At 50.9% G+C, this 22763-nt stretch overlaps 1 protein-coding gene across 3 annotated transcripts in view; it reads left to right on the top strand.

Moving 5' to 3' along the window:
- AKNA (AT-hook transcription factor) overlaps window positions 1-22763 on the top strand; it is a 58187-nt gene that overhangs the window by 27320 nt on the left and 8104 nt on the right. For all 3 annotated transcript variants that reach the window (XM_040241642.1, XM_040241637.1, XM_040241634.1), the window contains exons 5-18: window positions 2011-2167; window positions 2895-3052; window positions 5561-5620; window positions 8149-8276; window positions 8732-8939; window positions 10638-10792; window positions 10886-11065; window positions 11904-12150; window positions 13583-13689; window positions 14273-14484; window positions 15975-16137; window positions 19462-19638; window positions 20261-20376; window positions 21022-21168. In XM_040241642.1, the coding sequence (XP_040097576.1) occupies window positions 2011-2167; window positions 2895-3052; window positions 5561-5620; window positions 8149-8276; window positions 8732-8939; window positions 10638-10792; window positions 10886-11065; window positions 11904-12150; window positions 13583-13689; window positions 14273-14484; window positions 15975-16137; window positions 19462-19638; window positions 20261-20376; window positions 21022-21168 (2215 nt within the window). The remainder of the gene's footprint in view (window positions 1-2010; window positions 2168-2894; window positions 3053-5560; window positions 5621-8148; window positions 8277-8731; window positions 8940-10637; window positions 10793-10885; window positions 11066-11903; window positions 12151-13582; window positions 13690-14272; window positions 14485-15974; window positions 16138-19461; window positions 19639-20260; window positions 20377-21021; window positions 21169-22763) is intronic.

Genomic DNA, 22763 nt, shown 5'->3' with positions numbered 1-22763 from the left:
TCATAAAGCCCATTAGCATTGTAAAGGCGGTGTGAAACCCAGCTGTGCTGAGAATAGTTGGTTATTTAACCCGCTGCTTCCCACCCTTGCTGGTCCCCCCTTCTCTGCTTAACACCCTTGAGGGACCCAGTCTAGCCTCAGGGAGCACCATGGGATGCCTGGGTTTAAACAGGGGCGGGGTGGCCTGGGTTAGGTCCTGCCCATGTCATGAGACAGGTTGGGAGGGGCAGGCCTGAAGCAGCTCAGTGATTGCCCACACTCACCCCCAGCTCCCCGCTTCCCTGGGCCTCCACACAGGCTGCTGGTCCCTCTGTGGATACAGAGGTGCTGAGAACTGCTTGTTCCTGTTGCTCCCCCAGGTTGGGTCTTTGTGGGGCAGCCAGGCCTGAGGCTAGGGGATGGACAGGGTAGGGCAAGGGGGAGCATGCACCAGGGCCAGGCCTTCCCCAGATTTGGGTCACCTTGGGAGGAGAGGGGTGCTGGGAGACAAGTCCCCCCAGGCGGGCCTGAGCAGATGGCCAAGGGGATTATTAAAATCCAGCTTTGTTCTCATCAGAGGCTGGGCCTGAAAGAGGAGGGAGGCAGCAGGGGCCAAGCCATGGCTGGGCCATTGTCTCTCACTTTGGAGGAGATTTCTCTGCCACGGCCAGGACGTGAAGAGCAGCTTAAGCAGGGAGAGGCTGCCTGTCTGTAGGTCTGGGAGCCCACCCTGAACTGTCCACTCCTGACCTTAGGGGAGTGGAGGGTAGTAAGATCAGGGGCCTGATGTCGAGGACCGGGAGGGTACTGAGGCACCACAGGAAAGGAGCTTTTTTAGGGACCTGCCTCCATGAGGGCCACATAAATAACCATGGCAACGATGACGGTGGTGGTGGTGGTGATGATGGTGATGGTAACAGTTATGCCACTGATGATGACAGATAGGAGGGTGATGGCTGCTGTTCATGGAGCACTCTGGGTACAGCAGCTCTGGCTCAAAGCAGACAGGTTAGTCCAGTTAGCTGTTCTAGGACTCGAAGCCGGTAGTAGAGCCTCGACGTGAACCCAGGCACTACAGAGCTCATCCACTAAGCCAGGGACCAGCGGACTTCCTGTTTAGAGAGCCAGATAGTGATTATTTTCAGCTCTGTGGGCCGTACATTCTCTGTGGTAACGATTCATTTCTGCCATTGTAGCATGAAAGCAACCACAGGCAATACATAAGCAAGCACGTGTGGCTGTGCTCACTAAAACCATGTTCGTTAAAACAAACCATAGCCTGCCAGGCTCTGCTTTAAACCACTATATGGCACTCAGGTCTTTAACCTCAGATGGTCTTCCGTGGCCATCTGCCTGACTCTCTACCTCTCTCCCGCATGCTGGACTGTTACCGTATGAAATCCATCCTCAGATGATGGAGATCTGCTACAACTGAGCAACAATTCCTTCACTTGTTGCTTTATGCATTCATTGAAACAGCTAAAAATCAATGTAATGGTAATTCTTAGAAATGTTTTTATTAATAAAAATAATAATGATCATATCATTGTAAAATGATTATACTTTACATCTGTTAAATGCTATATTGATTATAATATGATTAGATTAGATTATAAATCATAACAAAATTAATAAGAGTATTAATATGGAAAACCATAGACTCTGGAGTCAAAGCAGGGTTATAATCCCAGCCCAAGGATTTTTCAGTTGGAGATTTTGAGTAAGTAACTCAGCCTCTCTGAGTCTCAGTTCCCCCTTCTGTAAAATAGGCCTGTGGTCCCTCCCTCTTAGGACTGCCATAAAGACAGAAGGAAAGGATGCATAAGCCCTTGGCCTAGTGTTTGGCCCCCACCCATAGGTTCCGCTGAAAGGCAGTAGTTATTATCCATTTTTATTTATTTATATCTATTTATTTACACCTGTTGTCCATCTTTATTGAGCACCTGAGTGATGGCATGAATGAAGGGGATGCCTTCTGGGTGGTTTGCCCCACCCCTGACTGGGCTCTGCCATGCCTCCTCTCCCCGACAGGTGAACCTGTACTCGGACCCGCCCCGGCCCAGCCACAGCATCCACGCGGGGACGATGCCCCAGGGGACCAAGGTCTTGTCCTTCACCATCCCCCAGCCCCACTCTGTGAAGTGGTATGTGGGCCCCGCCGAGGGCCCGCAGGCTTCTGAGGCTTCAGGTGAGTCTGGGAGATGTGTCTGGAGGCTCCTCTGTGGTGACTGCTCCGGGGACACTTGGTCCACCCCAGGGTGGCCCCAGCTTCAGGCTGGGGAAGAGAGGGAGGGAGGTGAGGCCCTTCTCTGGGCCCTGTGACTTGAAGAGGTCAGATGGAGTTGTGGAAGTGTCTGCTTTGAGCCAGAGCTGCATGGGTGAAGCCCTAGCTCTCTCTACTTAGCTGCTGGATGGTCTTGGACAATTTGTATGACAAAGCGTGTCATCACAGTAGAGCCCACATCAGGCTAGACCCTGCGCCAAGCCTTGCCGTGCACGGCCTCAGTTAATCACATCAGCCTGCTGAGGGCCCCACTGGTGCTACCGCACTGACAGTTCAGGCGACCAAGGCTTGGCGAGGTGACGACAGGAGGAAGGTCACACTGCTCCAGAGGAGGGTCGGGAATTGAACCTCCATCCTTCTGAGTTGAAGCCCACACTATTGACTGGGAACCCAGAGGTCTGGCTTGGCCTCCAGCTGTGTGATCCAGGGCAAATTTGCACCTTGTCCTTGCCTATAAATGGGGACAACACTGCCCAGGTCACTTCCTGGGGCCAGCAGAAAGGCGGGGAGACCGTGAGAAGGCTGAGCTGTTACTGGAGGATGCAGGTGGTGGCTTTGAAGTTGAGCACCAGTCTCTCAGCCCCAGGAAGGACTGTTCTTGGCCCCAACATGTAGTGACTGTGTATTCCAGGGTCACCATCAGCTGGAGGAGACCTGAGCCCCTCCTCACCCCCCAGCATGCCCACCCTAGGGTGGCTTCAGGAGGACGCAGGGGGCATTGCCCAGGACCAGCCCTCAGCGGAGCGGGCCCGGGAGCTGGCTTCTCAGGCCAGCCGGTTCCTGACTAAGGTGAGTGGAACCCCAGCTTTGCCCACAGGAGACAGACTTCCCTCGGAGAAAGCTGAGCCTCTACCCGCTTGGGGGAGGGGCTGTCTGTGTGCCAGGCACACTCATCACTCCCCTGCAGGAGTTAACTTGGGACTTTCCTGCTGGTTTTAGAGGCCACAAAGCTCCAGCCTCCTCCTTGTCACCCAGTGCTAGGTTTAACTCCCTTTTTGGCTCTGCGTCTCATCAAACTCTGTCTAACTGCTTGGAAGTATCTCCTGGTTCACTCCTGGGGGAGACTTTCAGCTTTTTCAGGATTCTGGAAGGGTTATGGAACCTTTACTTTCCCTTTTCCTCTTTGGATCACCCCACTTCTCTAGTTCTTTTCATTATGGAATCAAGTCTCAGTTACTTCTCAAGAGGCCTTTTCATTTTCATCGAAATAACTATGAATTTGTTATTGTTTATAACTATACGCTTGGCCTTTTTCCAAAAGTACTTCAAAGCGGCTTAGAAAATACCCACATTATAACCACATTCTGAAAACAGAACCGAGGAAACAGGGGTAAAGGGGAAGTATGTGTAGGAAAAAAAATAAAATGAACTTAGGGAGAAGTGAATAAACAAAGATCCTGAGCACTTTATCAACTTCACGTTTGGCTTTGAACTTCCTAGTAGTCAATGCAAAAAGGGAAACGCAATAGTTGTATCACCATGTCCATAAAACAAATTCTTTCAAAGAAACACTACCATTCTCTTTTCTTTCTTTCTTGGTAACGACTTTACTGAAATATAATTCACATGACATGCAGTTCAGTCATTTAAAGTTAATGCTTCCTGGCTTTCAGTATTTCATAGTTGTGCTGCCATCAACACAATCGATTCTAGAACATCTTCATCATCCACTAAGGAACTCCATATCCATTAAGCAGTCACTTCCTATTCCCCTTCCCCTAGCCCCAGCCAGCTGCTCATCTGCCTTCTGTCTCTTTGTATGCATGCTCAGTCGCTTCAGTCGTGTCTGACTCTTTTCTAGCTTGCCAGGCTCTTCTCTCCATGGGATTCTTCAGGCAAGAACACTGGAGTGGGTTGCCATGCCCTTCTCCAGGGGATCGTCTCCTCTCAGGAATCAAACTCTTGTCTCCAGCATCCCCTGCATTGACAGACAGGTTCTTTACCAGGAACACCATCTGGGCTTCCCTTCTGTCTCTTTGAGTTTACCTGTTTTGGACATTTCATATAAGTGAATTTGTCCTTTTGTGTCTGGCTTCTTTCACTTAGCAGTCTTTTCAAGGCTCACCCATGTTGTAGCAACATGAACTTTATTCGTCTTTATCGCTGCCATTCTGGGTCCTGTAACTGGAGAGACATTTCTCCTTGTCCTGTGTACTGTAAAGCATCTCAATACTTTTTTTACATTTGATTACATGTCAAAATAATATTTTAGGTTTATAAAATATCTTATTAAAATTAATTCACCTATGTCTTTTCACATTTTTAGTATGGTTACTGGAACATTTTAAATTACATATGTAGCTTGCACTATGCTTCAGTTTTATATGTTATATAAGTTATATAATGTAATTATATTAGGAAAAGTTGTATATTTTGGCACTGATCTAGAGCTCTCCTAGAAATCTACAAATTGTCTTTGCCTTTTTTCGCTTAATTAAATTTTTTGTAACTGTAATAGATACTCATGGTAAAGACCATCACACAGGGCAAAGAATACATTCAGTGAAATTTTCTTTCCTACTCTTGCCCTTCTGCTTTGTACCAAATGTTTAATGAATGCACATGTGTTTATAGAAATGGTCACATAAGTATATACACTATGTTGTACCTGGATTTTTTTTAATATCCCAAATTTGTATATTTCTAATAAATTCACTTTGTTCAAAGTTCAGAGAATACATATAATAGAAAACCTTCCTCCTCTCCCTGTACCCTGACACCATCCAGTTCTCTTCCCCAGAAGCAGTTAATATTTTAGTTTCTTTCATCCTTCTAGAGGTAGTTTATAATATATAAGCAATTGTACTTGCATTTTTCCTTTTTTATTCTCTCTATATTTTATAGCAGATGGTAGCATACCATACACACTGTCCTGTACCTTGATCTGATGCTGAAAGTAGTTCATGGCGGCGTTTATGCATGAGAACACACACACGCACGTGCTGCCTCCTCTGGACGGCTGCATACTATTCCACGGATAGGCATCTGGATTGTTTCCTGCCGCCTCACCCCCACCAGGATGCAGCTAATATCCTGCCTCACAGTTTTCATGCACATGAGTGAAATAAAATCAAATCCTGGAAGCTCCGCTTAGATTTTCCCCAAGGCTGCCATGGCCAGAGCCGGTGCTGGAGCCTGTTTCTGGCACCTGCCTCTCTGTGCTTGTCAGAAAACCCACGTCCCGAGGCGGGACCCAGCTCCCTATGCCAAAATGTGACTGTGGCTAAGTGTGGGAGTTGGCAGAACTCACCTGAGCCTGGATTAATGGAGCGTGTTTCTTTCCCCTCCAATGCCCAGGTGGAGTCCTTTATAGAGCTGATGCACACAGGACGGCTGACACCCCGGGACCAACTCAAGGTACTGTCCACTTCCGAGGATGCCGCGGAGCTGCTAGATGACTGCTCTGTGTCCCAAAGCACAGCCTCCAAAGCCGTGTTTGCTGCAAGACAGACCGGGGAATCCCAGACACCGTGTCTCCCTTTTGAACAGACAGCCCCTGCTCAGCTTTCCATGACAATGGTCGCTGGAGCACAATAGTCACCACTTATTATGCAGCGGTGGTGGCGCGCCAGGCTCTGTGGCAAGCCCTTGATGTACGTTAATTCATTTTATCATCATAAAAACCTGACGAAGCAGTTACAGTCATCACCCCACATAACGGGAATGAACTGAAACCCAGAGAGGTGACTTAAAGACCACACAGCCAGTAGGCGGTACAGCCCAGACGGAGATCTGTCTAATTCCCAAGTCCAGGATCGTAACCACTGCCCTGCCCAGCTCCCCAATGATTATCCTAGCTGTCGACAACCAGGAAAAGCCATTTTCTTTTTAAATTTTATTATAAAAGTGATTGCTCAAGCTTGAAAACTGGGGATGGGGAGGCGAAGAGACCCCCTAATCTAACCATTATTGGCTTATTTCCTTCTGGACTCCAGTATTTCTAGGTAACTATGGTCACTCATGGAGAAGGCAATGGCACCCCACTCCAGTACTCTTGCCTGGAAAACCCCATGGAAACAGGTGCCTGGTAGGCTGCAGTCCATGGGGTCGCTAAGAGTCGGACAAGACTGAGCAACTTCACTTTCACTTTTCACTTTCCTGCATTGGAGAAGGAAATGGCAACCCACTCCAGTGTTCTTGCCTGGAGAATCCCAGGGACGGGAGAGCCTAGTGGGCTGCCGTCTCTGGAGTCGCACAGAGTTGGACACAACTGAAGCGACTTAGCAGCAGCAGCAACATGATCACTCATAAAATTTAGATTTCTGCTGCATCAGACAGGGTCCCAGGAAGGAGCAGTTGAAGCTCTCAAAGCTGTGGGTGTAGGGATCAGTGAAGGAGCTGTTAGCAGGGTTAGCAGGGATGTGGGCGGCAGCCTCAGGGGGCCCGACAAGGGACAGGGAAGCCCAGGGACTCACACCTGCCTGAAGCTGCTCTCTCCCAGGTCTCTCCCCTCCCACCCTCTGACCTCTAATAGATGCCTCCCCTAGAAAGACCCCAGGGGAAGCCAGCAGGTTGGGAGCCCAGCTGATGCTCAAGGCATAGAGCAGGGTAAGGAGAGGAGCTGAGGGGGAGGCCTGGAAGGGGCAGATGCAACATCCTTGGTTTCACAGTTTTCACTGTTATGATGTTAGCAGTTACTGTGTTGTTATATGGGCTTCCCAGGTGGCACTAGTGGTAAAGAACCCACCTGGCCATGCAGGAGACGTAAGAGATGTGGGTCCATCCCTGGGTGGAGAAGATCCCCTGGAGGAGGGCAGAGCAGCCAGTCCCACGGACAGAGGAGACTGGCCTGTTACAGTCCACAGGGTTGCGAAGAGCTGGACACGGCTGGAGTGACTCCACAGGCATGCATGTTGCTATACAGACATTGTGCACATGCTCCCGTTACAAGATCTGTTACATGGATGGTATTATCCCATTGAGTAGATAGTCAAGGACCTTGAAAATCAAAATTATTCTTTTTCTTCCCCCCTCTTCTAATTCCTCCATATCTAGGGAAGTTGAGAGCTGTTGGAAGATCAAGCTAGATTGGGGATGAGCATTAGCATAGAATGACCGAGATGAGGATGATAAGAAGTCAGGGATAATGGTCCTACCTCCCATGGTTCTAGCCAAGACTTAACTAGCATCACGTTTACTGTGGGAGCCTCGTGCAATGGTTGGGACTATGAGCTCTGGAGCTCGAGGGCCTGGGTTCAAATTCTAACTCTACAACTTGCTCACTCACTGTGTGACCTTCACCAACTTAAGTAACCTCTCTGTGCCTCAGTTTCCTCCCATTTAGATAAAGATGATAAATTACCCCTCTCGTTAGGGTTATGCTGAAGATTAAATGAATAATGCAGCGTCCTTTAGACAAAGCCTCAGTGCTCCGTAAATGTCAGTTATCGTTATCAATAGTATGACGGTGATGATAATACATCTGTTGGGTGTATTATCCAACAGGATGTGTTGGATTCAGGAGAAGAGTGACTAATATTCCCAAGCCCACAGTTTTGAGAATCAAGTATGAGGAACTAAGGCCTCTCAAGAGGTAGGTCTTTATGGCGATACAGCGATAGTATATTCGACACTGTGACCATCACAGAACATCAGAGTTCTTACAGGTCTGTCCAGGGAAGACTGGCACTCTCTGGGACTCATGCCAAAGCTCTAAGCCATGCCTCTGTCCTACCAGTCTAAGGGCAGGGAGATCAACCAGGGCAAACAGGTTCCAGAGGCTACCAACCCCAGCCTTCCAGACACTCGGGAGCCCAGAGGTCTCCGCAGTCCAGGGTGAGTCCCACAGCATCCCACGCACCCACGAGCAGCTCATCCACTGTGTCTGCAAGGACGGAGCCCACAGGCCCTGGGCACTTGAGTCTTACTGGCCTGTCTCGTTTCAGGTCTTCCAGCAGCTAAAGGCTGCCCACGCGGCCCTGGAGGAGGACTACCTGAAGGCCTGCAGGGAGCGGCACCTGTCCCAGCAGCTTGCCGGCTCCAAGGGGACACCCAGGAGATTTGATCCTGACAGGTACTTGCTGGGGAAGGAGGCCTGGGAGGACAGATGGGCCAGGCCCCAGATCCCCACCCGGAGGGGCACGCTTCATCCTTAATTCACACACTTGGGGAGCGGGGAGAAATCCCATCCCAATTAGCAGCGTGTCCAGATGGGGGATACTCGAAGGCTGAGATCTGTGTACTTTTAGACTTCCTGCCATGAGAAGTGCCCTTGGAGATAAGAGTGGAATCCCCTCACTGGAGAATGGGGAAACTGAGGCCAGAGGGGAAGGGATTTACTCAAGGTCTTACACCCAGCTGGTGGCAGAAGGGAACTTGGGCTGAGCCTCCTTACTCCCAGTGGAGTCTACTTTTATCTTGTTTATTTATAATCTGAATGATGAGGTCAGATGGGCCCTCCATGGGCATTTCTGGGGTCTCTGCTCTAAAACACAGCCTTCGAGACCCGCTAACATTTCCTTGTTCCAGGGAGCTGGAGGCAGAGATATTCCAGCTGGGAATTCGCCTGGATGAGCTGAAGGACCTCATGGACCACAAGGAGCAGGAGCCTGGGCAAGTCGGGTCAGACTTGGCTTTGGACGGCCCCCCAGCCACGCCCTCCCCCCACCAGCCAACAGACCCGCCCTCTCCTTTGGAACAAACCCACACATCGGCCATCCAGGCCCTCGGCCCTGAGGTACCTCTTTACCCAACTGTAGTAGACTGTTCCTTCGTTCACTGGTTTCTCCATTAGTAGCTTAATGACATCTGAGAAGTTTGTACCATATGCCGACACTCAAGACACATGGTGGGAATTCAGTAGAAAACAACCAAAATAACAGGTGACCTCTACCCTCGTGGGCTCCCCCTGGTGGCTCAGATGGAAATGAGTCTGCCTGCAACTCAGGAGACCAGGGTTCAGTCCCTGGCTTGGGAGGATCCCCTGGAGCAAGGAACGGCTGCCCACCCCAGTATTCTTGCCTAGAGAATTCCACGGACAGAGGAGCCTGGCAGGCTACAGTCCATGGGATAGCAAAGAGTCAGACACAAAGAGTCGGACTGAGCAACTAACACTTTCACCCTCATGGAATTTTCTGTAGAGTTAAACTTGTTACGTTAATTTTGATTGGTGCTCTGAAGGAGAATTATGGAGTTCTACACCAAGTAGATAACAAGCTAACATATCTGAGTTCATTAAGGAGCCAGAAAAACTTTCCTTGAGGAAGTCAGGTTTAAATGAAATCTGAAAAGGAGTAGGAATTACTAGGTGCAGAAGAGAAAAAAAAAATCTGGCAGAAAAAACAGTCTATGCAAAGGCCCTGTGGTTAGAGTATAGACAGTGAGGGATCCATTGTCTAAGAAATATGGCTGGAGAGGCAGGTAGGGGCTCTAGGAATTAGGTATGTGGTCACATCAGGGGGCTGGTTTTAAACTCTGCTGTTTATTCAGCAGGCGATGATATAAGAGGATTTGCAGGTTGGGCTTCCCTGGTGGCTCAAATGGTAAAGAATCTGCCTGCAACGCAGGAGACTGTCTGCTCTGCGGGAGATACAAGTTTGATCCCTGGGTCAGTAAGATCGTCTGGAGAAGGGAATGGCTACCCATTCCAGTATTCTTGCCTGGAGAACCCCATGCACAGAGAAGCCTGGCAGGCTACAGTCCATGGGATCACAGAGTTGGACACAACTGAGAGACTAACGCTTTCACCTTCAGAGCTGGGGAGGTGGTGGGGCAGATGCAGAGACATGCATGGACTTGAGAGAGGTTTAGAAGGTGCACTGGACTGGAGTTGGAGTGATGGTGAGAGGAAAGGAGCGAATGATTACCTCCAGGCTTCTAGCTTGTAGACCCAGGAGGATCTGGAGACTGTTCACAGAGATGGCTATACTAGACAAGAACCACACACGGAAGGGACTTTGTAGAATTGTCTCTAGCCCACGTCACAGCCCTATGGCAGGTGGCCATCTCTAGGGCATTATCCTGGGGGACTCCCCTGCTCCCACAGTGAAGGGGTTTTGAGTGGCTGCGTGTTCACACTGGAATGAAAATCTGGGTTCAAATCCTGGTACTGCCCCTTGCTGCTGTATGGCTTTAGGCAAATCGTTTAAGCCTTGAGCACCTGTCTGTAAAATGGGCTGTAATAGCCTGTATACTGGTGGGATTGTTGCCAAGTGATATGTGTACAGTGCCTGGCACACAGCGCACTCATGGCAGCTGGTTTCGGAGCTCAGTGACCCAGTCCCTACTTTCGCACACAGGAAAAGAGTAACAGGCCAGTGAATCTAACCTCTTTCTTGCTCTTCAGCACCCAGAGTGAGCCTGGCGTAAGGTAGGTCCTTAAAGAGTGGTCTTAGGTATCTGCTGAATCTCTGCCCCTCCTCCTTTCTGGCCCCAGCCGGACGCCACCAGCATTGGCCCCCACCTATTGCACATGAACTCGGATCTGAGCGCTCCCACCAATGAGGCAGAGGACGGGCCACTGGGCCTCCCGGCTCCGCTCAGGCACAAGGAGCTGCGGGTGGAGCAGGATTTCCACGGCCTCCTGGAGCGGTGAGTGCCCACCAGGCCCGAGGCATCTGGCCCTGTGGTGGGATCTTGCTGGCCTTGTGGGTTGAAGTCACACTCCTCTGTGTTTTTCTGCAGGTACCTCAGTGTGAAGTCCCTTCCAGAAGCCCTGAGGATGGAGGAGGAGGAGGAGGAGGGCCAGGGCTGCAGCCTGGGCTTTGACAGGCCAGCTCCAGCTCCAGGAAAAGCAGTGGCCCTGAGACTTCCCACCAGGCAGCCCCCGGCACAGGCTGAGAGAAGTCATGGGGTTCCCCTCGAGTAGGTCACTGAGCTTTCCCTGCTGGTCCCACACCAGCTCAGAAACCACAGGGGTAGTAACTGTCCTAGGAGCTAAACAGCCCTTTACAGTTTAGAAACGGCTTTCCTGACCTGTAGCTCAGTGTCTCTACAAACCATGAAATGTATACCATAGATAGCACTTGAAATGATTTAGGGAGGTGTGGGATGAGATCTCTGGCAGGAAAGATGCAGCATTAAATAACATCAGTCTTATTCTCAGTCTCAGAGATTCCATGTACAACAAGGAGAAAGTCTCAGGGCTATAAAGTCTTCAGGGCCTCTCTTGATCTTCCTTTAAAAAGAGAGAAAGAGAAAGAAAGCCAGCAGGCCTCAGGCCAAGAACCTTTACTAGGCAACAGGATTTATCTAGACTATGATAATACTGTTTTCATGTTCCTTGTATTTATTTGCAAAGTTCACTTCAGTCTGTAACACAAAATACTGGTCTTCTGTTTGCAATAGTGACGTGGTCTTTTTGAGTAGATGGAAGTTGATGGAAATGGCTGGAATAGGAAAGAGGGAAGGCAAATTCCAGAAGCCTGGGAAAGGGGACTCTGGCACCTCTATTTCTGCACAGTTTCTGCCCCAGTGTAAGGGGTGGGTTTTGTCAGCATCCTCATTTTACAGTTGAGATAAGTGTGGTTCAGAGAGGGGCGGTACCTTGCCCAGGGTCACACAGCAAGAGGGCGGCAGCACATGGTGAGGATGCAGGGGTGCCTGACTCCAGAGCGTGTGTCCTGGATTGCACGGCTCCCAGGACAGAGCTGCCCAGCCCATGCCAGGGCTCAGGGGCACCATGCCTCTCCTTCCCTGCCAGGGAGACCGTGGAGCAGATGGTGTCTGTGAAACCAGCAGATGTCTGTGCATCCGTGACCAGAGACAGGCACCTGCAGGGTTTGGGCAAAGCGGAGGAGGCCCCTCCCGGCCCCAGCAGGCCCCCCCATCCTCAGGGCCCCAAGTCTGCAACGTCCCACCAGAGCAGTCTGGCCAGCCTCGAGGGAAGTGGCATCTCTGAGCGCCTCCCACCAAAGTCTCTGCACCAGGCCGGCGGGCCCCCGCTGGAGGTACGCATGGGTGTAGGGCCTCTCCCTGCATCTCCTGGAGCCTCCTGCCTCCAGGCCTTTGCTCAGAATGCCTACTGCTCCCACCTCTGCCGTGGCTCCCTGCACCTCCACCCCTCTACCTGGACCTCCTCTTTCTCCCCTGAGACCTGTAGCTCAGTGCCTGTATCTTTCTGAGCCTGCTTAGCACAGCTGAAGGTGGGGGTGGTGTCTTTGACTCCGAGTAGTTTGTGCCATGAGAATGGCACTTTTTAAACTACGACAGGAGTCACAAATCACTGTGGAAATATGACTTATGAGATGGGTCCTCCCCTAAAAAAACACATATGGGGATTTCCCAGGGGTTAAGACTTCGCCCTCCAATGCAGGGGGCGCAAGTTCGATCCCTGCTAGGGGAGCTAAGATCCTACATGCTTTGTAGTAAAAAAAATAAATAAATAATAAAAGAGAAGCAATATTGTAACAAATTAAATAAAGACCATATGGTCCACATCCAAAAATTAAAATAAAATAAACACATATATTTGCATGTGTACACACACACACACACACACACACACACACACCCCTATAGTCCTAATGAGCCCATGGTAAGGAATATACACTCGACCATGAACTCATTGAGGGCAGACACCCGTGTCTCTCTGTTGGTGTCCTTTGCCCCTGCATTAGATAGATGTAGTGTGTTGGAGGTGTATGTGGTTGATCAGTTTGTTTTTCCTAATTCATGCTGCTGCTGCTAAGTTGCTTCAGTCGTGTCCCGACTCTGTGCGACCCCATAGACGGCAGCCCACCAGGCTTCCCCGTTCCTGGGATTCTCCAGGCAAGAACACTGGAGTGGGTTGCCATTTCCTTCTCCAATGCATGAAAGTGAAAAGTGAAAGTGAAGTTGCTCAGTTGTGTCTGACTCTTAGCAACCCCATGGACTGCAGCCTATCAGGCTCCTCCATCCATGGGATTTTCCAGGCAAGAGTACTGGAGTGGGGTGCCATTGCCTTCTTCGATCCCAATTCATGGAACCCGGGCATTTCTGCAATCAGGTAGAACACGGCATTCCAGGCCCACCCTGGAAGACGTGTGGATTCAAGAATCCCATTCTCACAGTGGGACTGCTTTCTCCTTCTCCCCTTTCTATTTCTCCATTCAGGAAGTCTGTCACAGTCTCCCACCCAAGGGCCCTGGCTCCCACCCCTCAGGGACACGGGGCGTGCTCAGGGTCCTCTCGGGGCATGGAGTCCCTGCTGTTGGCCCGGGGCTCATGCCAGGCCCTGAGCACCTCAGGACCCCACACGCCCAGGGCCTGGCTGTTGGGAGCTGGGCCAGCCTCCCTGTCTGTGAGCCTCTGGAATGTGAGGCCCAGGCCAGCACGGGGGAAGGGTTTCCCAGTGTTCTCCGGGCACATTCCTTAGATTTAAAGGAACACTGTCTCTTTCAGGAGCCCTGGATGGCATCCCCGGAAACAGACAGTGGCTTCGTGGGCTCAGAAACCAGCAGAGTGTCGCCCCTCACTCAGACCCCAGAGCACCGGCTCTCCCAGATCAGGTAATGGGGCCCCCGTCACTTGGGGTTGGCTAAGAAACAAAGTGCCTGTGAGCTCAGAACAGGGTCTGGGCATTCTCAGAGCCCCACACTTCATCCCCACCAAGGATGGGTTATTGCCTTCATGCTATGGATGGAGGGAAAGTGACTTGCCCAGGGTCACTCCGCCACGTATTGACAGACTGGGAATTTATTGAACAAATGGGTGATGAAACGGTGAATGAATAAGATGTGCCGGGAGGGTGTTGTGACAGCCGCCAGGTTGAGTGACAGCCTCCAAAGCCAGAGGAAGGTCCCTGGGGCTACCCAGGGCTGCGTGGGAAGGGAAGATTACAAACGTCATTGCTGTGTATATTATCTAAAAACTAAGTTGAGCTTTATGACTTTGTGTATATGAGTAGGCAAGTGTACAGCTCTGCAGTCTATAAAGAAAATGTGTGGATAATGGAGATGCATCCTCAGAAGTACTATACTGCCAGGGCTGCCAAGTCCCAAAGGGCAGGATGGTTTAATACGTGGAGGGGCTCGGAGGTTGTGGCCTCATTCTGTGTGACCTCAACGTGTCTCTCTCTCCATGGGCCCCCAGCACCCCAGGGACGTTAGTCCAGTCCTTCACTCTGCCTGTACCCCGAGATGCAGCCCCCCACCACCAGACCAGGGATCTTCCCATCCCCAGAAGAAACTCTGAGCCCAGCAGACCCAGAAGCCGAGCCCAGAGGCCCCCATCTGGCCAGGACAGTCCTCTCCAGCAGAGGGCGCCCAGCTTCTGCCTGGAGCCGGCACTGGCCTCTGAGATGGGTGAGTGGATGTATCTGGGTTGGCCAGAACCTGGGGGTGGCTGGATCGCATGGGGTAAAAAAGATCAAACCAATAAGAAAATCTGCATTACCCTTTAGGATGCAAAATATCATACAGGTTCATTATAGGAAAATTTGAAAAGGGAACAAAAAACAATAATTAGCTAAAAACCGTCATTGATGACATTTTAGTCTAGAACCTTTGAGCTGTTTTCTATGCCATTGTGTGTGTGTTTATTGAAGTGGGATATTATACATGAATGTTTTATAATCTTTTTTTTCTATAAAACGCTGTGTTATGAACACTTTCTGTGTCTATAAAGTCTGATTTCTTTGTTTACTTTTTTTAAAAATGCATGTGACCTTTTTATTGAAATGAAACAAGTATACAGGAAGGAACAGAAACTGATGAATTTTCCCAAGGTGACCACAGACAGAAAAACTCCACATGATCAGAACCCCAGCCCCCTCCAAGCCCCTCCTGACGCTCCCACCCTTCTCAAAGGTAACCACTGTTCTCAGATTAGCTTTGCTTCTTTTTGAGGTTCCCATTTAATTTTTTAAAATTAAACTTTAGTTAAAAGTTTAATTAAGTCACGTGCAGTTGTAAGAAATAATAATCAAAAAAAAAAAAAAAGAAATAATAATCAGATCCTTCCCCTAGTTTTCCCCAACAATATCTTGCAAAACCATAGAGCAATGTCACAACCAGACTCTAACATGGACTTGGTCAAGACACAGAACATTTCCGCCATCTCAGGGTCCCTCCTGTTGTCCTTTTATAAACACATCCAACCCCACCTTAACTCCTGGTAACCTCTAATCTCTTCTCCATCTCTGTAATTTTGTCATTTCAGAATGTCACAGAAATGGAATCGTATAATATATAACCTTTCAGGATCGGCTTACTTTTCACTCAGCATGCTTTTCTGGAGATTCACATAGATTATTCCATAAATCAATAGTCTATTCCTTTTTATATTGCTGAGTAGTCTTCCCAGGGCACACTGTTTTTAATGCACATGCTGGATGAGTGGTTTGTAACTCTGGTCACCCACCCCCGTTGAGAGCCTGAAGTTTTGAATGCTCCGAGAAACATGTGAGCAGGCAAAGCTGTGACTAATTTCAGAGGGAGGTGGAGGCTCCGAGGCTGGTCGTAGGGCAGCCTGGAGATGCGCAGAGTCAGGGTCTATGTGGAGGAGAAGGGAGCTCTTTGCAGGAGGAGAGCCTTGGAGACTCGGATCTGCTGCAAAAGTGGTGGATGGTAGGGGGAATCTAGTCATAAGGGCCCCCGCAGCTTTGCACCCCAAGCTCCCAGCAAAAAACCACATCTTCTTCCTGTTTTGAGGGTCACTGGCCTCCACAGGAGCTTCATCTGTGACCTCAGCCGGGCCCCATCTCTTCACGCCCACCATGCTTCCACCCACACAAGTTCATACTTCAAGGGTCCTCTCTGTGTAAACTCACTTTGGTCTCCTTCTGCCTCCCTAGAGGTCCCTGGCTCAGAGTTTAAGGGGCGGAAGCGGATTCCTGAACCGATCCTCCCTAGCACGACAATCAGCCCACCTCCCTCCCCTGCCCCTGTGGCTGCCACTCCACCCCGTGGACCCGCAGAGATCACCTCCACCTTCTTCCTCACCAGGACGGGGCGCGAGTAAGTTGGTTGCTTGGGCACTGAGGATTCAAGTGCATCAGAGAGACGGGAGGGTGATGCCCGAGGGAGGCAGGGGCTCTCTGGGGTCTCATCCAGTGGTGGCTGTTCTGGGACCCAGGCATCCTGCCTCCCAGTTGATCCTGTGGGTCCTCCTTGGTGTAGATGCCGAGGACACTTCTCTAGCCCGTAGGAAATGATCTAGAATTTCACCTTGCTGCTGCTAGGACCCCTCTCCCTGCCTCCCCGCATTTCCCTTCCAAAATGGGCCTACACTTCCCGGGGTGTGTTTTCTGCAGTTTATGTGTTTATTATATGAACCAAAAAGAGAATGTTTTTTCAATTTTTTCTTTTTAATCCAAGTGCAGTTTTTCTACTAAGAAAGATTTTTCCTTGCTTCGCTAGACAGGACAGGGAAAGGGGGCTAGTCCTCTTCCTGCTGTCCTGAGTGGCTTTGGCCCAGGCGTCAGTCACAGGCCTTTGTCGGGTTGGGGGGTTGGTTTCCAGGCCTGCGCTTAGCAAGTGCACTCCTGCCACCCCCTGTGACATCAGCAGAGGAACGAGAGGCTTGTTGTTGTTATTGTTCCGTCACTAAGTCATGTCCAAATCTTTGTGACCCCAAGGACTGCAGCCCGCCAGGCTTCCCTGTCCTCCACAGTCTCCCAGAGTTTGCTCAAACTCACGTCCACTGAGTCAGTGAGAGGCTTATTTACCTACAGTATGCCAGCCCCTGGGAATACAGTAGTGGCCAAGACAGGCCTTGACCTCGTGAAGCTCACCATCCTGTAAGATGGATCAAGAAACAAGGGCGCACCCCCAGTGTGATAAGTGCAGTGACAGCACAGGCCCGAGGGACCGTGGGAGCACAGAGAAGGGGCATGTGGCCCAGTCAGAGGCTTCAGGGAGGGCTTCCTGGAGGAAGTGGTATCTCAACCGAGACCAGAAGGCAGAGAGCTGAAAGAGTATCCCAGCAGAGGGAAGAGCATGTGCAAAGGCCTAGAGGTGCCTAATGTTTATTGTAGCCAGATCCTCAAGTATAAGGTGGGCCATTAAACAATAAAAGCAGAGAGGAAGACGGGGAGACCTGGGGGAGAGCTTAGAGAACCTTTGACACAGCTGGTGAGAAGTTTGGATGATGTCTTTGCTCAGAGGAGGTGCTCATTGAATATTTATGAATGTGGAAAGTCTCATCTAAGGATAATGAGGGAGGCTTTAAGTAAGGAAGCTGCAGGGTTGGATTTACTCTGTAGCAAGAATTCTCTGGCCACCGTGATGGTGGGTGTGGAGGCCAGGGACTGCTGAGAAGGCTACCACACCCCGGAGAGAGGTGTTGGGGCCGTCACTGAGGGCAGAGAGTGTATTTGAAAGGGGGTAATTAGGCGTTGGGCCAACAGGATTTGGGAGTTGGTTAACTTTCAGGGTGCTCGGGGGAAAAGGAGGGTTTAGAATGACTCAGATTTCTGGCTTGTCAACCAGTTGGAGACCAATGCAGAGATGGGGAACTTACAGGAGGGAGTGAAACTGCAAGGAAAGATGACTTTTAGGTGATAGCTGGCACTCAGTCACTGAAAGATTAGGTCAGGAAGGCCGAGATTGTGATGGAAACAAGCTGGAGAGGACAAGTGACACCCAAGGGCATGGTCCAAATTCCAGGCCCTCGCTCAGTGGCCTCTGACCTGGACAGGGAGCCAGAGCCGCCCTGGTCTTGCACCATTGCAGGACCACGGTCCTGCCTTTCAAGGGTTAACGGGTGGCCAGAGTTCTCACTCTCCTGCAGCCGCCACCCTCATGGTTTGCCTTGGAAACCCCAACAAGCGTTTCCCTGGGAATTGCCAAGGGAACCTACTGCCCTTGGACGCCCAGAGTGCAAGGGCATAGGCAGAGAGACATCTCCACTCCCTCTGGGCACACCCATCTGAGAGCCGATGTCTGCTGCAGGTGGCCCCGGGAGCCACTCCACCCTGAGTCCAGGGACCACCAGGCAAGAACTAACCCTGAGGGGAGCCCTCACCCCGGGAGCTGGTCCAAACAGTAGCCAGAGAACCTGTATCAGCGTGGAGGAACGCCATGCCCAACCTGGACTCTAAAGCCCCAGATGCAGGGGGTTTGTGTGCAGAGGTGTCTGGGTGGGATTGGCTGCCTCAATGCCAGTGATGCCCTCAGAACAAGACCCTAGAGATTCAGGGACCGATCAAGGAGAAACACAAATAAGATTTACTCCTGAGATGCTGGGGGCTCATGAGTTTCCTTACCAATCACAGGTTGGGCTGTGTTTGGGGGCTTCCCTGAGATGACAGTCTGCTCACATCCAGTTGGTGATGGGTAACACCATATGTCTCCTTGTCCCCTCTCCACACACACATCTTTCCTCTGCTCCCTCTTGGAGTCTGGAGGCCAGATCAGTGACAGTCCCTGAGCATCTATGAGGTGTGAGGCTCTAAGGCGTTGTGAGATGGGGAGGTCTGCTTGGCCGCCAGGCACTCACCATCTGCGTCGGGAGACAGACAGACAAGCATTTTCTGCCTGGAGCAGAATGCTGGGCTTGAGCAATTTAGGAAAGGTTTAGGGGAACCCTGTAGGGGATGAGCTAAGCAAGGGCGGGAAGGAAGCAGGCCTGGAGAGAAAGTCAGGGTCTCTAGAGACAGACGTAGAGGAAGGTGAGGGCAGTTCAGGGCCTGAGGCAGATCCAAACTGAAAGTTTTGTTTTGCTCAGGCCGCACTGTGTGGCCTGTGGGATCTTAGGTCCCTGCCCTGGGGCTGAACCTCTGCCCCCTGCATTGGGAGTGTGGAATCTTAACCACTGGATTGCCAGGGAAGTCCCAGAATTGAAATTTTAAAGTGCAGCTTTAGCCAATGCCCTCTTTACTCCTCAGAGGATGAGATGGTTGGATGGCATCACTGACTCAATGGATAGGAGTTTGAGCAAGCTCCGAGATGGTAAAGGACAGGGAAGCCTGGCGTGCTGCAGTCCAACGGGTTGCAAAGAGCCGGACACAACTGAGTGACTCTCTCTACTCTGCATCCTCATCTCAATCTTGAAAATTTGTCACTGGCATTTCAGAATAGCTACTCAGAGGCCCTGCATGCTAGGTTAGATAAACCTCAAAGAAAGTTTCAGCTTTGCTCACCAAATGTGCAGGGACGTGAACTCAGAGAGGTGTTTAGATATGCAGAGAGGAAAGCGGACACTCAAGGGAGTTCAAGATCCACTGACAGCAGAGTTAGACTGTGTTTGCTGGAAAGGGACAGAGACCCGGCGCCCAGGGAGCGGCTGCTGCCTGTTCACTGTGCACCTGTCCTTTGTTCCCGTCTCCACCCCCACCCCAGCCAGGCCATCCGGGACCTGCAGGATGAGGTCTCCCGGCTCCGTCTGAGGCTGGAGGACAGCCTCCACCAGCACCCCCAGCGCTGCCCCACGCGCTCAGCGTCCGGCTGCGCCCACCCCACCCGGGCCCGGGAGCGGTCAGGAGATTCCTCAGCTGCTTGGAGCTCCCATTACGGCAGGTAGGTCACCCCCACGTTCCTGCTCCTGTGCCTTGGTGGGAGCTGCAGAAGGCAGAGTTAGCTGGTCTCTGGCTGTCCCCTGATGTGGACTTGGGCACAGTCATCCCCCTCTCTCACTTACTCATTCATTCACGCTTAGATTTTTTTTTTACCATGTCATATTTGATGCATAAAATAGACTGAACACATGTTTTACTAATAAAGCATGATACAGTGAATGTCCCCGAACTCATACCCAAGTGAAGAGCTAGAACGTTTGCAGGACACTCACCCTCTCACCCACTCACTCCGCAGTTGTTCACCTATGATGACTTATAAAATCATCTCTAACTTCTGAGTGTTCCTAGGTTAAGGTTTTCAAAGGACACTCTCTCATCACTTCTTTCAACTACACTTTGAAGTAATTGCACCTATATCCCCATTTGACAGATGAGGAAGCTGAGGGTCAGAGAGGCTCAGAGCCATCTTCTGTGGGTCTGACTCCAGAGTCTTTGCTTTTGACTTTCATGTTCTCCTCTTTCCTTATGTTATAAGCATTTCTCTGGGTTGGCCTTCTCACTGATCATCTTTAAAGGCTGCATAAAACCGCATCCAGTGACATCATCGCTCTCTCTTTTGCTAGCAAATCCACGGAGAGGTCGTCTGGTGAGCCCGGGGGTGCAGAGCAAGCTGTTCCCACGGGAAGACGGCGAGCCAGGTCCTCCTCGGTGCCTCGGGAGGCGCCTCGACTGTCCCTGAGTAAGTGACCACCTGCTAGGACTGATTTTTGGAGTCCACAGTCTGGGCATGTTGGCTCAGGAGTCAGGGGCCACAGCAGCCGCCCTGGAGGAAACCCAGAGAAGGTTTCGGGGCGTCTTTGTCAGGCAGTCATAGTGGTCCGAAATGCCACGCGCTTCTGGTGGCAGCCACGGCGTGCCACGCACTGGCTCTGTGCTGCCGTTTCTCCAAGGGCTTGGAGCGTATGTGTCATCTTGCTTCGTCTTCACTGCCGGGTGGGTCGAATCATCCACCTTCTGCAGATCAGGGCGCCAAGGCCCGAAAGCACAGGGGACTTGCCTGGAGGAGCAAGGCTCTAAAGTCAGCAGCCCCATCACGCCCTCCCAGCTGTGTGGCCTTGCCAGCCTGTGCGCCTGCCCTGCGCAGCTCAGGGGCCAGCTAACAGCGCAGGGATCACAGTGTCCACTCCTGGGGCTGCTGCAGGGGTGCGTGACAGGGAGCATGCCAAGTCCAGGGGTCCAGGTGTGTCGGCTGTGATTACTAAGGGGCTGGGGGAAGGGGGGGCTGTAGGCTTAAAATCCCAGAGCCTGGACTCGTGATCTGCCCAATCCCTTAGCTACGTGTCCCCCATCCCCTCCCCCTCTGATGGCCCTCTTTCCACCCCAGGTTCCGAATCTGAGCCAGCCTCCCCCAGGTTGTTCTCTGAGAGGGGCAGGACCACGGAGAACAGTCCGCAGATCGCTCGGGATGGAACAAAAGGAGAGAGCACCACCGGACGACCCGACAGGGTCACCTTCCGAGGCCAATACACAGGTGAGCCAGGAGGGGGCGCTGGAGGTGCGCAGTCCCCAGGTGGTCGCTTCCATTTAGCCAGTGGGCCACTGAAATCTTGTCATTTTCTATGAGTTCTGTGATAGAAAAACATCAGGGAGCATTGTCTCTGTGAATCTGGGTGTGTTTGTCCATTGATTCACTCAGCAAACAGTTTCTGAGACCTCCGCTTTGTCGGGGCCTGTGCTGGGTTCGGAGAAAGTCCACTCAGCTGGTCGGTCATGAAGCGGGTTAGGAAGAGCTTGCTGCTTGCAGGCCCTGGACAGAATCCCTTCCTCCTGGCCTTCCATTAAGGTTGTGATTCCCCAGGGTGCACCCAGCAGATAGCTTGTGGTGACACATAGTAGGATTCAAAGTGCATTACATTAGATATAACCTAGCTTCCCAGGTGGCTCAGTGGTCAAGAATCTGCCTGCCAATTCAGGAGACATGGGAGATGTGGGTTTGATCCCTGGGTTGGGAAGATCCCCTGGAGTTCAGTTCAGTCACTCAGTCGTGTCCGACTCTGTGACCCCATGGACTGCAGCACACCAGGCTTCCCTGTCCATCACCAACTTCCAGAGCTTACTCAAACTCATGTCCATGGAGTCTGTGATGCCATCCAACCATCTCATCCTCTGTTGTCCCCTTCTCCTGCCTTCAATCTTTCCCAGCATCAGGATCTTTTCAAATGAGTCAGTTCTTCACATCAGACGGCCAAAGTGTTGGAGTTTCAGCTTCAGCATCAGTCCTTCCAATGAATATTCAGGACTGATTTCCTTTAGGATGGACTGGTTGGATCTCCTTGCTGTCCAAGGGACTCTCAAGAGTCTTCCAACACAACAGTTCAAAAGCATCAATTCTTCAGCGCTTAGCTTTCTTTATAAACTCTTACATCCATACATGACCAGTGGAAAAACCACAGCTTTGACTAAATGGATCTTTTTTAGCAAAGTAATGTCTCTGCTTTTTAATATGCTGTCTAAGTTGGTCATAACTTTCCTTCCAAGGAGCAAGCATCTTTTAATTTCATATCTGCAGTGATTTTGGAGCCCCCCCAAAATAGTCTGTCACTGTTTCCCCATCTATTTGCCATGAAGTGATGGGACCTATTCCCCTGGAGTAGGAAATAGCAATCCATTCCAGTGTTCTTGCCTGAAAAATCCTATGGACAGAGGAGGCTGAGGGGCTACAGTCCCTAGGGTCACAAAGAGTCGGACATGACAGAGCATGCCCACAGGTCAAATATTAAATACGGATACGGTTCCTACTTTCATGAATCTGAGCACAGCAGAGAAGAGAGTAACAAATAAGCAATTATAGTAAGCATGCAAATTACAGTAAGCAAATTACAGACTTGGCTCTCACCCATATATCACTGGGAAGGAGGGCAGTTAACCTCAGATCCAGAAGGCTAAGCAGTGCACACAAGGCAGGAAATGAGATACACATCTCCCAACGGAGCAAACAGACACTGAGGCTTAGAAGTGAAAACAACAGCGTGTCCAGGCGCCCCAGTGCAACACACACGGAGTACAAAGTGGAGACCCTGCATGGCAGAGGACAGAGAAAAAAACAATCAATCAGGCATCATCCCA

Source organism: Oryx dammah, unplaced genomic scaffold (genome assembly GCF_014754425.2).
Source record: "Oryx dammah isolate SB20612 unplaced genomic scaffold, SCBI_Odam_1.1 HiC_scaffold_1, whole genome shotgun sequence".
In the NCBI taxonomy this organism is placed as follows: Eukaryota; Metazoa; Chordata; class Mammalia; order Artiodactyla; family Bovidae; genus Oryx; species Oryx dammah.
Note: the sequence above shows the minus strand (reverse complement) of the source record. Positions and strands in the feature narration are given on the sequence as shown.